The 15,333-nt window shown below is 33.2% G+C and overlaps 1 protein-coding gene and 1 long non-coding RNA gene across 5 annotated transcripts; one reads left to right on the forward strand and one right to left on the reverse strand.

Annotated features, from left to right (window-relative positions):
• The first annotated feature begins 8,070 nt into the window (after positions 1–8,070).
• LOC105108364 (elicitor-responsive protein 3-like) lies at positions 8,071–12,420 on the forward strand. 4 transcript variants are annotated; one of them, XM_011002660.1, is made up of 8 exons: positions 8,071–8,542; positions 8,659–8,763; positions 8,865–8,991; positions 9,109–9,180; positions 10,199–10,244; positions 10,346–10,637; positions 10,729–10,804; positions 11,789–12,420. In XM_011002660.1, the coding sequence occupies exons 1-7, from the start codon at positions 8,500–8,502 to the stop codon at positions 10,764–10,766; spliced, it is 723 nt and encodes a 240-aa protein (XP_011000962.1). In that variant the 5' UTR covers positions 8,071–8,499; the 3' UTR covers positions 10,767–10,804; positions 11,789–12,420. The 4 variants fall into 4 exon arrangements, with proteins under 4 accessions (XP_011000962.1, XP_011000969.1, XP_011000974.1 ...); XM_011002667.1 differs by having other exon boundaries at positions 12,118–12,420; XM_011002672.1 differs by lacking the exon at positions 10,729–10,804.
• On the reverse strand, positions 10,705–11,557 carry LOC105108359 (uncharacterized). Its single transcript, XR_839041.1, has 2 exons — positions 11,528–11,557; positions 10,705–10,804 (listed from the first exon to the last, which is right to left on the reverse strand). It is a non-coding gene; the product is annotated as an uncharacterized LOC105108359 (long non-coding RNA).
• Positions 12,421–15,333: the final 2,913 nt, after the last annotated feature.

Consider the following 15,333-nt stretch of genomic DNA (forward strand, 5'->3'; position numbering starts at 1 on the left):
TTAATGAAGGCGGGCTCTCTTCTTCTTCTTCTTCTTCTACTTTGTTTTTAACAATAATGAAGGTGGGTTCTCCTGGTTGTATTTCAGATTGTAAATGTACATATCCTGGATCAACTGACGCTGTTTCTTAATTTTAACAAAAGAGAAGCATGCTACTTTCAACTGTTTCCTTGTGTTTTCGGAAAAAATATTTTAATATGTAAAAATTTAAAAAATTTGTGCGCCTCACAACTCTTGAACAGTCCCCGATATTGTTCCACGCGCAAGCCAACTCAACCAAGGTCGTGAATCGTTACTAACCGATTAAATAATATATTAAAGTTTTTCGCTATTCATCTAATAAACAACAAGCATCATAATTATATTCAGTTCTTTTAATATATTGGATTGTATCCCTAAATTAGCTGCAAAACCAAACAAGCACCTTCCAAAAGTGCCCCTGATCAAATCACTAAGATAATTAAAACCACAAAAGTGGTCCTCTTAAAGTTAACAAGTTTTGGATTCCTAAATCAGTAAATTTCCATTCTATTTCTTCCCCCGACGCAAATGAAAGAGACCAAGATTCCAGCAAGGAGCAATGTGTTGCAGCAGCAGCTACAGATTTCACAGATTCAGAATTGAAATATTCTGTGCAAGCCAAAATTCCAGCAATGCATGTTGGCGTGAATGTTCCAGCAAAGCATGTTGACAAGGAGACGGTAAATTAATAATGGACTAAAAAAAAATAATAATACTAATGGATGAAGATCATCTTATATTTTTAAGTGGCAAGAAAAGGTAACGATAACTATTTGTTTTTATCTTAGTTGGTAGTTATCTAATAAATAATTGTAATATATATTTCTATTTAATGAAAAGTCTGGATTAAATATATTGTAATAAAAGTTCTTTGTTATTGGTGTGATTCCAAAACGAGAGTGATTCTCTTCAGTGGTGTGAGGCTTCTTGTTTTTCCTTGTAATCATTATTTTTTGCAATAAAACATCAGACTTCTTCCCTTTTGCTAATTCTTTCTTTCTGCTATCTTCTCTATTGAATTCCAAAATTAGTAAACCTGGTTCTTCTTGATTTTGTTTGACATTAATTGGCATCAGAGCTGACATTTCGATTTCTATTCTCCCATGCCTGGAACCTATAGTGGCAATTCATGTAATCCCAATTAGGGATTGCAGGATCCTGGTCCTTCCCAACCCAATTTGAATCCCCCATATCAAACACCTCCACAACCCGTTTTAAGTCCCCCACAACAGACTCTTCCACAAAATAACCCCACTTCCTTGCTACACCAATTACAACAACAAATGGAGTTAGTCACCCGCACCTTGGACATCATCATTGTTTGTTTAGATGGCATAGAAGAGAGGAGTAATAATGTAGGTATAGATGATGAAGAAGTAGGAGAACAACTGGGCGGGAATAGATACAGAGACAATGGAAGAATGGTAGATGAATTTACTCGATATATGAAGGTTGACATGACCGACTTTAATGGAAAGTTTGATCCTGATGCTTTCCATGATTGGATGCTATCTTTAGAGGACTATTTTGAATCGTTTGCAGTACCATCAAACAGAAAGGTCAGGTTTGTTAAATTAAAACTCAAGGGTGCTGCGCATGCATGGTGGGGAATTTTAGAAGAATATATGAGACGCACAAACCAGCCTTCAATACAAGATTGGGCTGAGATGAGGGCTCGATCGGAAACGAAATACTTGCCAATCAACTATGAACAAATGGTATATGAAGACATGCTTTTATTGGCTCAAGGATTGAACATGTCTGTGGATCAATATACAGAGAGATTTCATGATTTAACCGTGAGGAGCCAGATTATAGAGATTGGTCAACAAAATCTTGCTCACTATCTAAAAGGGCTCTGAGGAGATATTAGAAAGGAAATGTATACTGCCAGACTATTTGCAGTGGATGAAGCTTACCAACTTGCATTGCAGATAGAGAAGCAACAAATATTCAACAGAAGTAAGTCAGTGAAAGAGTGGCATGGTATGAGTCGACCTCCACCTGTGCAGAATAATATGAAGGGTAGCATAAACAATGTCAGAACTCTAGAAGCGTATGGTAATCTGAATAAGCATAAAGTAGGCACTGAGGGACCGCAATGTTATAAGTGCAGAGGACATGGGCATTTTGCTGCAGTATGCCCTACAAAAGGGAAGAAGATTATACATGCTTTTAAATTAAATACTGAAGTAGCACCAGAATCATCTAACAGAGACTAAGACACGGTGGAAGAAGACAGTGAAGAGATGGAAGAGGAGAGGGTGCAGGCTGCAAATTTACCTATTTACGCGGTCTATCTAATGCTTTCCAGTAGATTTACCTATTTGCGTGGTCCACAGAATGCTTTCCGATCACGCTACTCCCACAACACAAGTGGAATATGATTAAAGGAGAACTAACATTTTTCATACTAGAGTTGCACACAAGGGCAAGGCACTCAATGTGATCATTAACAACGACAGTGGATTTGATGTTATCTCTACTGAAGTTGTGGAGAAATTGAGGTCACTGGAGAAAAGGCACCCTGCCCCATACAATGTCAGTTGGATCAGTGACAACCATCATGTTATGATACAACATCGTTTGTGATACAGTTCTCTTTAGGCAATCACTTTGAAGATGAAGTCTGGTGTGATGTGTTTCTCATGACAGTATGTTATTTACTCTTGGGCGTACCTTGGTTATTTGACAGAAGGGTGAATTACAATGGGTATGACAATATTTATTCATTAAAAGTCAAGAAAAAGAAGTTGGTGTTAGAGCCCTTGCCCATCAGAGAATTTCAACAAAATTCAACCATGATACTGTCATTTCAGAAGTTTCAACAAGCTCTACTTGAAACTCCGGTTATGTTCATACTGGTTTGCAAAGCTGTAGTGGGGAGAATGCAATAAACAATGGATGTCTTACCTGTTGCTCTTCAACAACTATTGTAGCAGTTTGCAGAAGTTTTCCTATAAGAGCTTCATTCCCAATTACCACCGTTACATGACAGACAACATGCAATTGACTTGGTTCCAAACTCTACTATACCAAATTTTCCTTGTTATCGGATGAGCCCAACTAAACACCAGGAGTTACAGCAGGAGATACATGGTATTATCAATAATGGTTTCATCAGGGAAAGCTTAAGTCCCTGTGCAATACTAGCTCTACTCAACCTAAAAAAAGATGGCAGTTGGAGAATCTGTATTGACAATAGAGCCATAAACAATAACACAGTTAAGTATTGCTTTTCGATCCTACGACTAGATGATCTGCTTGTCTAACTAGGGGGTGCCAAGATCTTTTCTAAACTAGACTTACATAGTGGCTACCATCAAATACGCATAAGGCCTGGGGATGAGTGGAAGGTAGCTTTTAAAATAAAAAAAGAGTTGTATGAATGGCTTGTGATGTCTTTTGGTTTAACCAATGCACCAAGCATCTTTATGAGGGTGATGAACCAGATGTTAAAGCCATTTCTAGACAGGTTTTCTGTAGTATATTTTGATGATATACTCATTTTTAGTCATAATATTGAAGAACATATTGATCATTTGAAGAAAATTCTGTTGGTGCTTCAGCAAGGACAATTTTATGCCAACCGCAGCAAGTGCTCTTTTCTTCAATCCAAAATAAATTTCCTAGGCTTTGTCATCTCTTAACAAGGAGTAGAAGCTGATCCTGAGAAGGTTAAAGCAATCACACAGTGGCCAAAGCCTCAATCTTTTTCTGAAGTCAGGAGCTTTCATGGCCAAGTCACCTTTTATCGCAGATTCATCAAAGCTTTCAGCACTATCATGGCTCCCATCACAGAATGCCTGAAAGCCAAAAGCTTTAAATGGACTCCTGCCGCAGCATGTGCTTTCAATGACATTAAGTAGAAGATGGAACAGACCCCTGTTTTACAACTTCCAGATTTCTCTTAACTTTTTAAAGTTTCTTATGATGCCTCTCATATTGGCACTGGGGGGTGCTAAGTTAAGCAAAACATCCAATTGCATTCTTTAGCAAGAGGTTGAATGAAACCAGGGTAAGGATTCAGCATATGACCTGGAATTTTATGCACTAGTGTAGACTTTGAAACACTGGAGATCTTACCTTATTCATCATGAGTTTGTTCTTTTTACAGACCATAATTCACTAAAGTATCTGCAATATCAAAACAAGTTAAGTGTTAAATATGCCCGGTGGTCTAGCTATATGCAACAATTTAGTTTTGTTATTAAACACAAAACTAGACAAGAAAACAAGGTGGCAGATGCTTTTAGCCGCAGACCTCATCCATTGCTGCTTCTCACAATAAATTCTTCAGGAATGGTTTCTATGAAGGATCACTACGACACTGATGCAAATTTTAAGGAAGTCTGGGAGTCCTTGCACAACAACCCTTCCATTACAGTTGCAGATTATACACTGATAGATGGATATTTGATGAAGGGTGGTCGGATTTGTGTTCTTAAGAGATCTTTATGGGAGTTCATCATTTAGGAACTGCATTGAGGAGGAATGACATGTCATTTTGGACAAGATAAGACATATTTTTTGGTTGCTGATTATTTCTATTGGCCCAATATGAGAAGGGACATCAATACTATTGTGAGCAGGTGCAGAATTTATCAAATGAACAAGGGTGGTAAGCACAACACTGGCCTGTACACACCATCACCAATTCCACAGAGACCCTGGGTTGATTTGAGTATGGACTTTGTACTTGGCCTTTCAAGAACTGTTCGAGGTAATGATTCTATCATGGTAGTGGTGGATCGATTTTCTAAAATGACTCACTTTATTCCATATCGTAAGACTTTTGATGCTTCCCATATTGCTTCACTGTTCTTGAAAGAAATTGTGCGTTTACATGGCATTCCAGTCTCCATTATATCTGATAGGGATGTTAAGTTTGTTAGTTAGTTTTGGAAGACTTTTTGGGCTAAGCTGGGTACTAAAATCCTATTTTCCAATGCCTTCCACCCACAGACGGATGGCCAAACTGAGGTGACCAACAAAAGCCTATGTAATCTACTCAGATGTTTAATTAATGAACATGCTGTGAGTTGGGATCTCATTTTGCCACAGGCTGAATTTGCATACAATAATTCTATCAATCGGACAATAGGCATCACACCATTCGAATTAGTTTATGGGCTAAAACTAAAACCGAAGATTCCCATTAATGTTACTCCTTTACCTCTACCTCAAAAAGTTAGTGAAGCAGGAATGGACTTTCCAGCCTTTATGTCGAGCCTACATAAAGAATTTAAAAGCATGATGGCAGAACAGGTTGTTAAATACACTGCATATGCTAACAAAAACAGGAGGGAGCTGCATTTTAAGGAGGGGGACTTGGTTTTGATCACAGTGCGACCTGAAAGATCCCCCCTGGAATGTATCACAAACTACACGCCAGGAAGATTGGTCCATTTAAGATCCTTAAAAAGTTAGGATCTAATGCTTATTTAATTGATTTACCGTCTGATTTCCAGCTCAGTCCAATTTTCAATGTAGAAGACCTTACGATTTATCAAGGTTCCATGTCTTCTTAAGAATTAAAGGATCCCTCTTCAATAGTTCTATAAGTTCAGCCTACACCAAAAACTGTTGACTTAATATTAACCCATCAATTTGTCTCTACCAGGAAGGGAGTTTATTATAAGTTTTTGGTTAAGTGGGCATCCAAGCTGAAATCAGAAATAGTCTGGCTACAAGGTTCTGAAGTCCATCATCTTAATCCTTAACTTTATACAGATTAGTTGAACATTACTTGCCTGAGGCAAGTTACTGAGGAAGAGAGGAAATTGATGCAAATGAAAGCGACCAAGATTCCAGCAAGGAGCAATGAGTTGCAGCAGCTACAAATTTCGTAGATTCCAGAGGATTGAAATATTCTGTGCAGGCCAAAATTCCAACAATGCATGTTGACGTGAATGTTCCAGCAAAGCGTGTTGACAAGGAGGTAGTTAATTAATAATGGATGAAGATCATCTTATATTTCCAAGTGGCAGGAAAAGTTAACTATAACTGTTTGTTCTTATCTTAATTGGTAGTTATCTAGTAAATAACTGTAATATGTATTTCTATTTAATGAAGAAGGTAAGTCTGGATTGAATAGATTGTAATAAAAGTTCTTTGTCTTTGGTGTGATTCTCTTGAGTGGTGCGAGAATACTTATTTTCTTTTCCTTGTAATTTTTATTTTCTACAATAAAACATCAGACTTCTTCCTTTTTGTTAATTCTTTCTTTCTGCTATCTTCTCTACTGAATTCCAAAATTAGTAAGCCTGGTTCTTCTTGATTTAGTTTGACGTTATCCCCGCCTTGCAAGCATTTGACTATTGAAGCCCAAACCTCACATCCAATAATGAGAAATAAGAAATGTATTAGCCAGCTACTAGTTTACCCTCGCTCGAATTAAAAAGATAAATTAAATGTTAAGAAAATATCTAAATCATAAAAAAAATTATTTGATATTGTTATTAAATTTAATTAAATTTTAAAATTTTCTAACATGATTTTTTTAATATAATTTTAAAATTAAATTATATAAAAATTATTTTAACATGATAGGTTTAAAGACATATTTAGCATGGTATAACTTTAAGAAAATCAATATGATATTTTTTTAATTTTGAGATATTAATATATTAGAATGACCCGTGTTTTACAGCTTAACCTATTAATTTTACGATTCAGTTGATGGATTTTATTGGGTTTAATAATTTTATTTTTTTAATTATTTTTATTTAATTATATAATAATAAAAATAAATATTTATAAAATCAAGTACAAATCAAATATTAGAATTTTTTTAACATTATCATTGCCTTATAAAAAATAAACTGAAATAATTTATAAAGATAAATTTAAAATTAAATAAATATTGAATAAAAAAATTAATAAAAAAATAATAATAATCAAAAACTTCTTCATTCTTTTAAAAAAAACTAAAAGTAAAAAAATAAAAATTAGAATTTAAAATTAAACACGCTTGCAAACGAGAAAACTAACGACTAATTAAGAAACTAGAAAAAGTCTTATCCGTATTGCATGTGGCACGATTTTTTATATTCAATGTATCTTCCTATATGAGAAAAAAAATCAATGCTTTATTTTCTTTTTAAGAAAAGTCATCGGTTCCTTTCTCTTTTTTTTTTCCCTCTCACTTAAAAGAAACAAATTTCTATAATTTTTTCCAAAACAATAAAGAAAACACCTCCCTTTGTTAACAAAATTTACATAAAAAAATATTATTAACGAACAATACTCATAAAATTTTTCTAAATTAAATTATAAAAATCATATCAATTATAGCATCATACTCACATAAAAAATAAAATCTTTTGTTTTATTTTGAGCTATTTTATTTATTGCCCTATATTATAGGAAATAACACTTTTTTTCTTAAAAAGTGTGCAGGCATTAATGTTTTTTTTTTACCATCAACAAAATTTTAATTTCAAACTAAAAATTTAATACATTCATTCATTCATTAAAATAAATCAATTATATATGTCAATAAATAATAATAAATTTATTAAAACATATTTTTAACAAACAATACTTATAACTTTTCTCTAAATTAAAAGATAAAAGCAACATAAATAAAATTATAAACATTATATCAATTATAACATTTCAATCACACAAAAAGTATTTTTTTTTAGCTAATTTATTTATTAACCCCATCAATGATTAAATCAAAAAGTTAAGATAAAAATACTATTTATTAGAAGAAAAAAATATTATATTTTTTTATTTAAAATAAAATCACTAAAATTTTAAGATAAAATTAATTTTTATTTTATCAAATCAAATATCAACTTAATATCAAAATTTATCTTTAACATTACAAAAACCTAGTTAAAATCAGTTGAAAAAGAATACTACACGTAATACCAAGTCAACTTAATAAGAAAATATTAATTTGACAATAAAAAAAGAGTTAAGCAAAAAGCAAAAATATCTAATAAAAAAAGCAAAAATATCTAATAAAAAAAGGATATGAATGAAAAATAAGTTTGAGGGGGTGATAATTGTTTCAACCTCAATTTTTTGCATGTTTTTCGAACTCTGAATTCATTCTTAAAAAAAGAAGAAGAAGAAGAAGAAGAAGAAGAAAAAACTGACTTTTAAAAGGCAGGAATTTCTAGGCAAATTAAAAGGAGCGTGTTATGTACGAAGGCGCGTAAACCACCGACTGAAACACAACAACCGGTTAGCGACCCGGAGAGCACCCACAAAATCACCGTAGTTTCTTCTTCAACTCCAAGGACACGGACATCCTTTTTTTTTCAAAGAAAAAACCCACCAATCATTACCATATAAATACAGCTTCATCATTTCCAGAAAAAACAAAGAGTAGCGTTTCATTTATCAGCCCAAGGACTTGGATTTTCCTTTTCGTGATCCGAGAAAAACATTATTAAGAAAAGTCTAGACATTTATTAGGTTTCTATTACCAAATCAATAAATATACAGTATCCGTCTTGTACAATGTCAGTTTCTGGTATTCAAGGCCAGCTTCTTGAAGTCACTGGTATTTTTTTTTTGTTGCTTAATTCTGTTTTATTTCACGTGATTAAAGAAACCCTTTATTTTCTTTTTTGTTTTCTTATGGAATTGATTGTCATTTGAGATTTTTCTTTGATGCAGTTGTTGGGTGTACTAAACTGAAAGACACTGAATGGATATCAAGACCAGATCCTTACGTTTGTGTTGAATATGGTAGCCATAGCTGTCGCACAAGAACCTGCACAGGTACATAATCTTCTAGGAGTATTAGTCGATTTTTAGATCGCAATTTGGCTTTGATTTCATGTTTTGTTAAAAACTGATATACATGTTTTCTTCTTTTTTAGATGGAGGCAAAAACCCTACATTCGAAGAGAAGTTTATGTTTCCACTAATTGAAGGGTTAAGAGAGATAAGTGTTGGTGTTTGGAACAGCAATACCTTATCTCTTGATGATTTTATCGGCAAGGGAAAGTAATTAGTCTTTAACCTTTTGATCTAGTTATGATTTTTAAAGCTGACTCTTTTGGCTTTTGGCTTTAATTTGAGATTGAAATTTGTTTTTCTTTTTTACTATGTTACTGTGTATAGGATTCAATTGCACAAAGTTCTTTCGCAGGGCTTTGACGATACAACTTGGCCACTTCAAACTAAAACTGGAAGGTAATTATAACTGCAATTTGCTTTTTTTTTTTTTTTTTTTGGCGAAGGAGAATTGGTCTGGCTTTTTTTGTTTAGTTCCTTGCATTTAGTAATAATATCCTGAAATTGTGGTTTCTATTTGAGTAGAATGGAGCCATAAGCTACCATTGAAAATATGCGTTTTGATTTTGATGGTATTTAGAATTAATGATGGAATGGTCAATTTGGGGCTTGAACACGAGACTTTATGTCTCTTGTTTGCTATACTAATGAGCTAAAAGCCCTTTGGTATATTGTAGCATGGAATTCTTAACAATGAAGGGGCCCGAGGATTTTGGATGTTGAATTGGATGTCGGTTAAGAGAGCATGCACACAGATAAATGTGAAATATTGTTCATTGACGTGCTGTTTTATGCTTTTATTTTGTGGTAATGTTATACCATATCAGAAATTAATTGCAAATCATTTTGGTGCTTTCTGCAATTTATACTTCAGTTTATCAACTTTTATATAGTAAACTTCTTCTCACTGGCCCCTGCATGGCGTGCAATTAAGTGAGGTTTCTTCATCTGAATGCTTTCAACTTTGTGAGGCAAGGATGGAGAAAAAATTACCACTCAGTTTCAAACATGGGACAAGGATTCTGCCTTCCCTCATTGGGAGAGGACATTGTCTTTCCATTTTGAAGCTGAAAGAATACAATTCTCTGCTTCTCTATAGAGTGATAATTTTGGAGCAGAGATGAATTGGTTCATAGAATAGTTTCTTAAGAAATGCTCACAATCCCTCCATTCTTCTACCAAATTAGCAAGGTTTATTTCATGCCAACATAAAGGTGCATTGGTGCTCCTGTATTAGATATCAATATACCAAATGCTGTGGCGTGGATTTGATAATATGTGCACACAGACATATTGTTTTTGTTCCAGAGCATGGTGTGTGATTTATTCACTGGTTACATGTGTTTTTACCTGTTTGGTAATAGTCTAACAGTACTTCTCTTCTAAAGTGTGCCTCTCGTTTTTTCTCCGATCACAGGTATGCTGGAGAAGTAAAATTGATAATGCACTATGTAAATGCCAACGTAAGCTATCTTGCAATTACATATACTGAAAATACCCCTTATCTTTTACCTGAGAAGATATTTTGACTGCTGGAAGCTGAATAAACTGTCATTTCTTGCAGAAAGCAGCAACAGGCTATGCTCCTTCAGCACCACCATGTTTATACCCTGATCCTGCAGTCTCACAACGCTATTTCCCGCCACCTGCGTATGGAACTCCTCATGCACAACCACCGACAACCTACCCAGCTCCATCTCCTTATCCCTCATACCCGCCTAGTTCAGCGTTTCCACAATCAGCGTATCCCCCACCACAGCCTACTCCTTATCCTCCTGCACCGTACCCAGCATGTTCAGCATATCCTCCACCACCATATCCACCTCCACCTCAAGCTTCATCCTACTATCCTCCAGGTAACTAAATGGTACATTTCCATATTCTTTCCTATAGATACTGATAGTCATCCTGGTAACAATGTTAAAACAATCATTTCACCCTTTTTAGGTCATTTTTTTGGAACCTATCCTCCTCCACCATACTAAAATGATGCTTCAGAATATCAAGTGCGAAGAAGAAACACGTAAGTTTTGAAATAATCAAATCAAGGAGTTGACAATAAAAATGAGACTTGGCTTTGACATATGAGATTTGAGTACACAAATTTTGATAACTTGAAGATAATGGCACAAAGAAGAGGGTCTGCTATCAATTATATATCTAAATTAGTTGTGTGGAAGATGTTTAATGGGTAAATAAATCCGCACTAGCTTTTCAAAGGAGTCTATATCTAGAGCAAGTCAACTTCTACAAAAAATACATGCAGACAAGTATGATTTTATTCAGCAATGCTCATTTGATAAAATTTTATATTTTTTATTGATGATTATAGTGGAACATGAGTATGCTTTTTAAAGAGAAAGTTTAATGTATTTAATTGCTTACATAAGTTTAAAGCATTAGTTAAGAAAAAATGATTATTCTATAAAATCACGAAGTACAGATAAGGGGTGAGTTTTGTTATAAGTTTTGTGAAAATCATAGTATAAGGAGACTTCTCATGATGCTTAGATACTGATATTCATCCCGGTAATGATGTTAAAATAATAATTTTTGGAGTTTTTGAGATTGATAATGGTTGCGATTCAAAATGTTTTTCTTTCAGAAATGTATTAAAATAATATTTTATTATTATTTTTTAAAGATTATTTTTTGATACTAGCATATTAATATAATATGAAAATATAAAAAAATAAATTTTAAAAATACAAGATTTCAAATACTGTCTTGTGTGAAGAAGCAACATGTAGAATGCATTGAAAGTAAACTGAATTTTAACTTTTTAAAAAAGTGAAATTAATTGATCAGTTAAATTAAATTAATTCGTTAATCGATTTAAAAACTATTGATCAGTTAAGATAATAAAATATTATTTTATTCAGATTACACCAAGAAAAACACTTAAAACACTTAATACGATTGCCTTCCTTTCAAAAATTCTTATTTCTTTTGTATCTTTGTTTTGCTATCCATAAATTCCTATAACCCTTGTTTTTTCTTCCAACAGAAGGAACTGCCCTGTAAAGAACACTAGAATTTAGCGATGCTAATTTTTCCTCCGCACCGAGGAGTTTTGTGTTTTCCTTGACTCAAAAAGTATTCTCAATGAATAATCTCATTTTGCAAGAAAATTTGTATACTCGCTGGATTCTTTATTGGGCTGCTAATAACCTGCTGCCCCGGCATTTGTCAGCAATATCAAGATTCAGTGTGCTTCCGCCTCACAGACTGTTTTAGATATTCCTTGCTGCTATACTTTACTCGCCTTTAGTTCTAATCAGCTTTATGCTACCCCTCCCACACACACAAACTCACAGAGATCCTTACCCTCTCCAGGGATCACGCTCTTGGTAAACAGACTTGGTCCAACCTGCCATCATCTACAAAGTAAATTAAGACTTACTGGAGCAAGACTGGTAATCTTTGTTTAGCAGTTCAGATCGTCCAAAGTAGAGAAGGAATAGATCATCTGCGCGACGGGAGGATGCCAGTTATGGCCCCTATGGGTTGGACTTTATTTCGAAGCCTTTCGGTATATATTAGCATTGGATCAAGATTTCCTCGTGCATGCTCTACAAATAAATGGGCGTACGATTTTAGCAAGTGCTAAACAAAATTTAATTACTAGTTATTTTTTCATAATGTTATTCTACCTCCATTATATATTGTAGATACAAAGATAACTTTATTTAACGTGTTTCCTATATTTTATTTCAATCTTCAAGGTAATAAATTATATTTAGATATTTATAACTTTGTTCTTTAAGAATACAAGTCACGTGAAATGTTGTTTTCTCACGAAATTATGAGTTGATATCCATTGCAAATTTTACGACGAGCCTAAATCCTTGAATAGCAAAGATTATGTATTATGAATCATAAATTGTTACTTACTAATAATTTAGTATTTTTTTTAAGTAATATAAATATCTGAGTTAGTTTACACGACTAATTTTATAAATTTTAAAATTAATGATTATGTAACCTTTTAAAAATAAATTTTAAATTTGATTAGTTAAATTATTATTTTAAAATTTAATGAAATAATGAGATGACTTGCTATTAAAGTTTCATGAAAAGTATGATAACACTTGCTGTTTTACAAGTTAGATGCATCAAAATATGTTATTCAAGAAAATATATATTGTTTGTCCCCTTTTAACTCTTCACAGATATTAAGAAACGCAGTTAACATGGTGACAAATCACCTAATATGGCTCCAACCTTCTAATAATGTCATTTTTTGTTTGTTTCTTTTGACTTTTCATAGAGATTAAGAAACGTAACGTGACTAGACAAACATTTTGGGACAACCAAAACTAAAAATATTGACAAATAAACTAGGATTCAGAGTACAGAAATTGAACCAATTGGAGATAAAATAACATTCTTCAAGTGTAGGGTTTTTTTTATGTGTGTAGTCTATTATTTTCCTGTTATTGTCTTCAAAGAAATATAAAAAGGGATTTTAAAAAAAAATAGTTTTCGGACACATTGAGAATAAACCCCTCTTTTTCCCCTCCTATTTAATATAAATTGATTATATACAATTTTTTTTTTCCAAACACGAGAGAATCCATTCATCAATATCCACGCTGGAAAGCACCTTGAGCTTAGTGCTAAAATTAGAGTGGCAATTATATACCCACAATGACCTTTTTAAATAAGATTTTAACCTGTGAATTTTGAATTGCAATGAACCTAATGTCACAAGTACTTCTTGTGATACTTGAAATAATCCATCACCTAAAGTTTACAAGCAAGGACTTAATTTTTTTATAAAAAAAATTATCTAAGAAAAACCCAAAATGTTGACAAATGGACTTGTTACTTGCTGAAGGATATGTGCTTTTGATAAGGTCAGGATTCGGAGCCATCATCTGCCTGTAATTAAAGAATATATACAGTGGTAATTAAAAAATTAATTAAATTATTAGGTGGGTGGTTGCTTTCACTCTTGAATTACAGTACGAGTAGCTACTTTCTCTATTCATTTACAGTCTAAGTTAATCTTTATCGTTAGAACCAATCTTTATCGTTAGAACCAATCATTTTTCTCTTTGCGTTGATGAGATAGGTTACCTAGAAGCACTTGGGCTCGCAGATGCATGCATATCGACCTGTCTTCTGGTTAGAATCTCTAGTATTAATCCTGCATGCTCTTCCAGCGTTTGATCATAATCATCACACATGAGCTTGATCAATTGAGATCTTACAAAATCATTAATGATGAACATCTGTAAATCATTGGGTTTGCAGTACTGGAATATACAATAATGTCACAATATTCAAAATATATCTGATACGCTAGCTGATCGGCCATAATTTGAGAGCACTTTTAGTGGTTACCATGTGAGGCTAGTTAGTTGTGGATGAGGCAAAGGTACCAAGTTCTTCAACTGGTCACTTTATAAGCAGTTGTGATGGACGCAGACATAATTCCTTGGGGGTTAAAGGCAAAGTGAGGCATGATTGGTGAGTTTCAAAGGTTTTGGTTAAGGTGGATGACAAATTTACCTCTCTCAAGTCTCAGCTCATGAGTGCTTCGATGTTTTTTTTTTTTTTGAATTTTTAAAGGTGCCAATGAGAATGAAACATGATAAAAAAAATAAAATAAAATCATCCACAGTTGCTAAAAAATGTTGAAGGTGCTTGAAAAGCATGGCAACCTGTTCTTTCTATGTTACTGTAGTTGATTTTAAGTACTGAGGGACCCGACATTTCATTTTCATCGGAGATTTTTCATTTACTATTAAGGGTTGATTAGTCGCAATAGTGGGTTATTATTAGACCGGGTCTTTCATGAATGGCCTGGCTATTCTATGATGTAGACAGCCATGCAACACTGTTTAGGAATTGAAACGTTTTTAAAATATTTTTTATTTAGAAATCTATTAAATAATATATTTTTTTATTTTTTAAAATTTATTTCTAGCACTAATAAATTAAAAATATATAAAAAAACTAATTTAAAAATAATCAATTAATTTTAAAATACAAAAACAAACATGATTTTGAATCAATAGTTAGTGTTTGTATTTACTGTTTTTTATTTAAATTTTAAAATTAATTTTACAATGAAAAATATAATAAAATATAATATAATGAATGATGCCCCACCCCTCAATAAATAGAGGAATTAAACAAGCCCTAAGTGTGAGAACAAATCTGTTCACTGTCATGATCAATTTAATTAAACCACGAAAAACTGAGGAACTGTCACGCCACGTCAAAATATGAGGTTATTTTTCAAAGCTAAGTTTCTTTGAAGAGAGACCGGAAGCACTGCCTGTCTTTTCGTTACTGGAGAAATCATTTGGTGAGTGGGGGAGTGTTGTTTAGGACCAAATCTTAAACAACAAAAAGTAGGGCTAAAGTTTGTTAATTTTGACAATTAATAAAGAAGATGGTACAGCTAATATAAAGAAATCTATAATTGTAAAGTGGAGCTCGATTTGCCATTAGTAACAGTGCAGCAATTCTTATCGAGACGGGTTGCTTGTGTTAGAAATCAACTACATTAATCATGCAATTAATTAAAGTACTCCTTCA

The sequence above is a fragment of the Populus euphratica genome, unplaced genomic scaffold, assembly GCF_000495115.2.
Source record: "Populus euphratica unplaced genomic scaffold, PopEup_1.0 scaffold3.1, whole genome shotgun sequence".
NCBI classification, from domain to species: Eukaryota; Viridiplantae; Streptophyta; class Magnoliopsida; order Malpighiales; family Salicaceae; genus Populus; species Populus euphratica.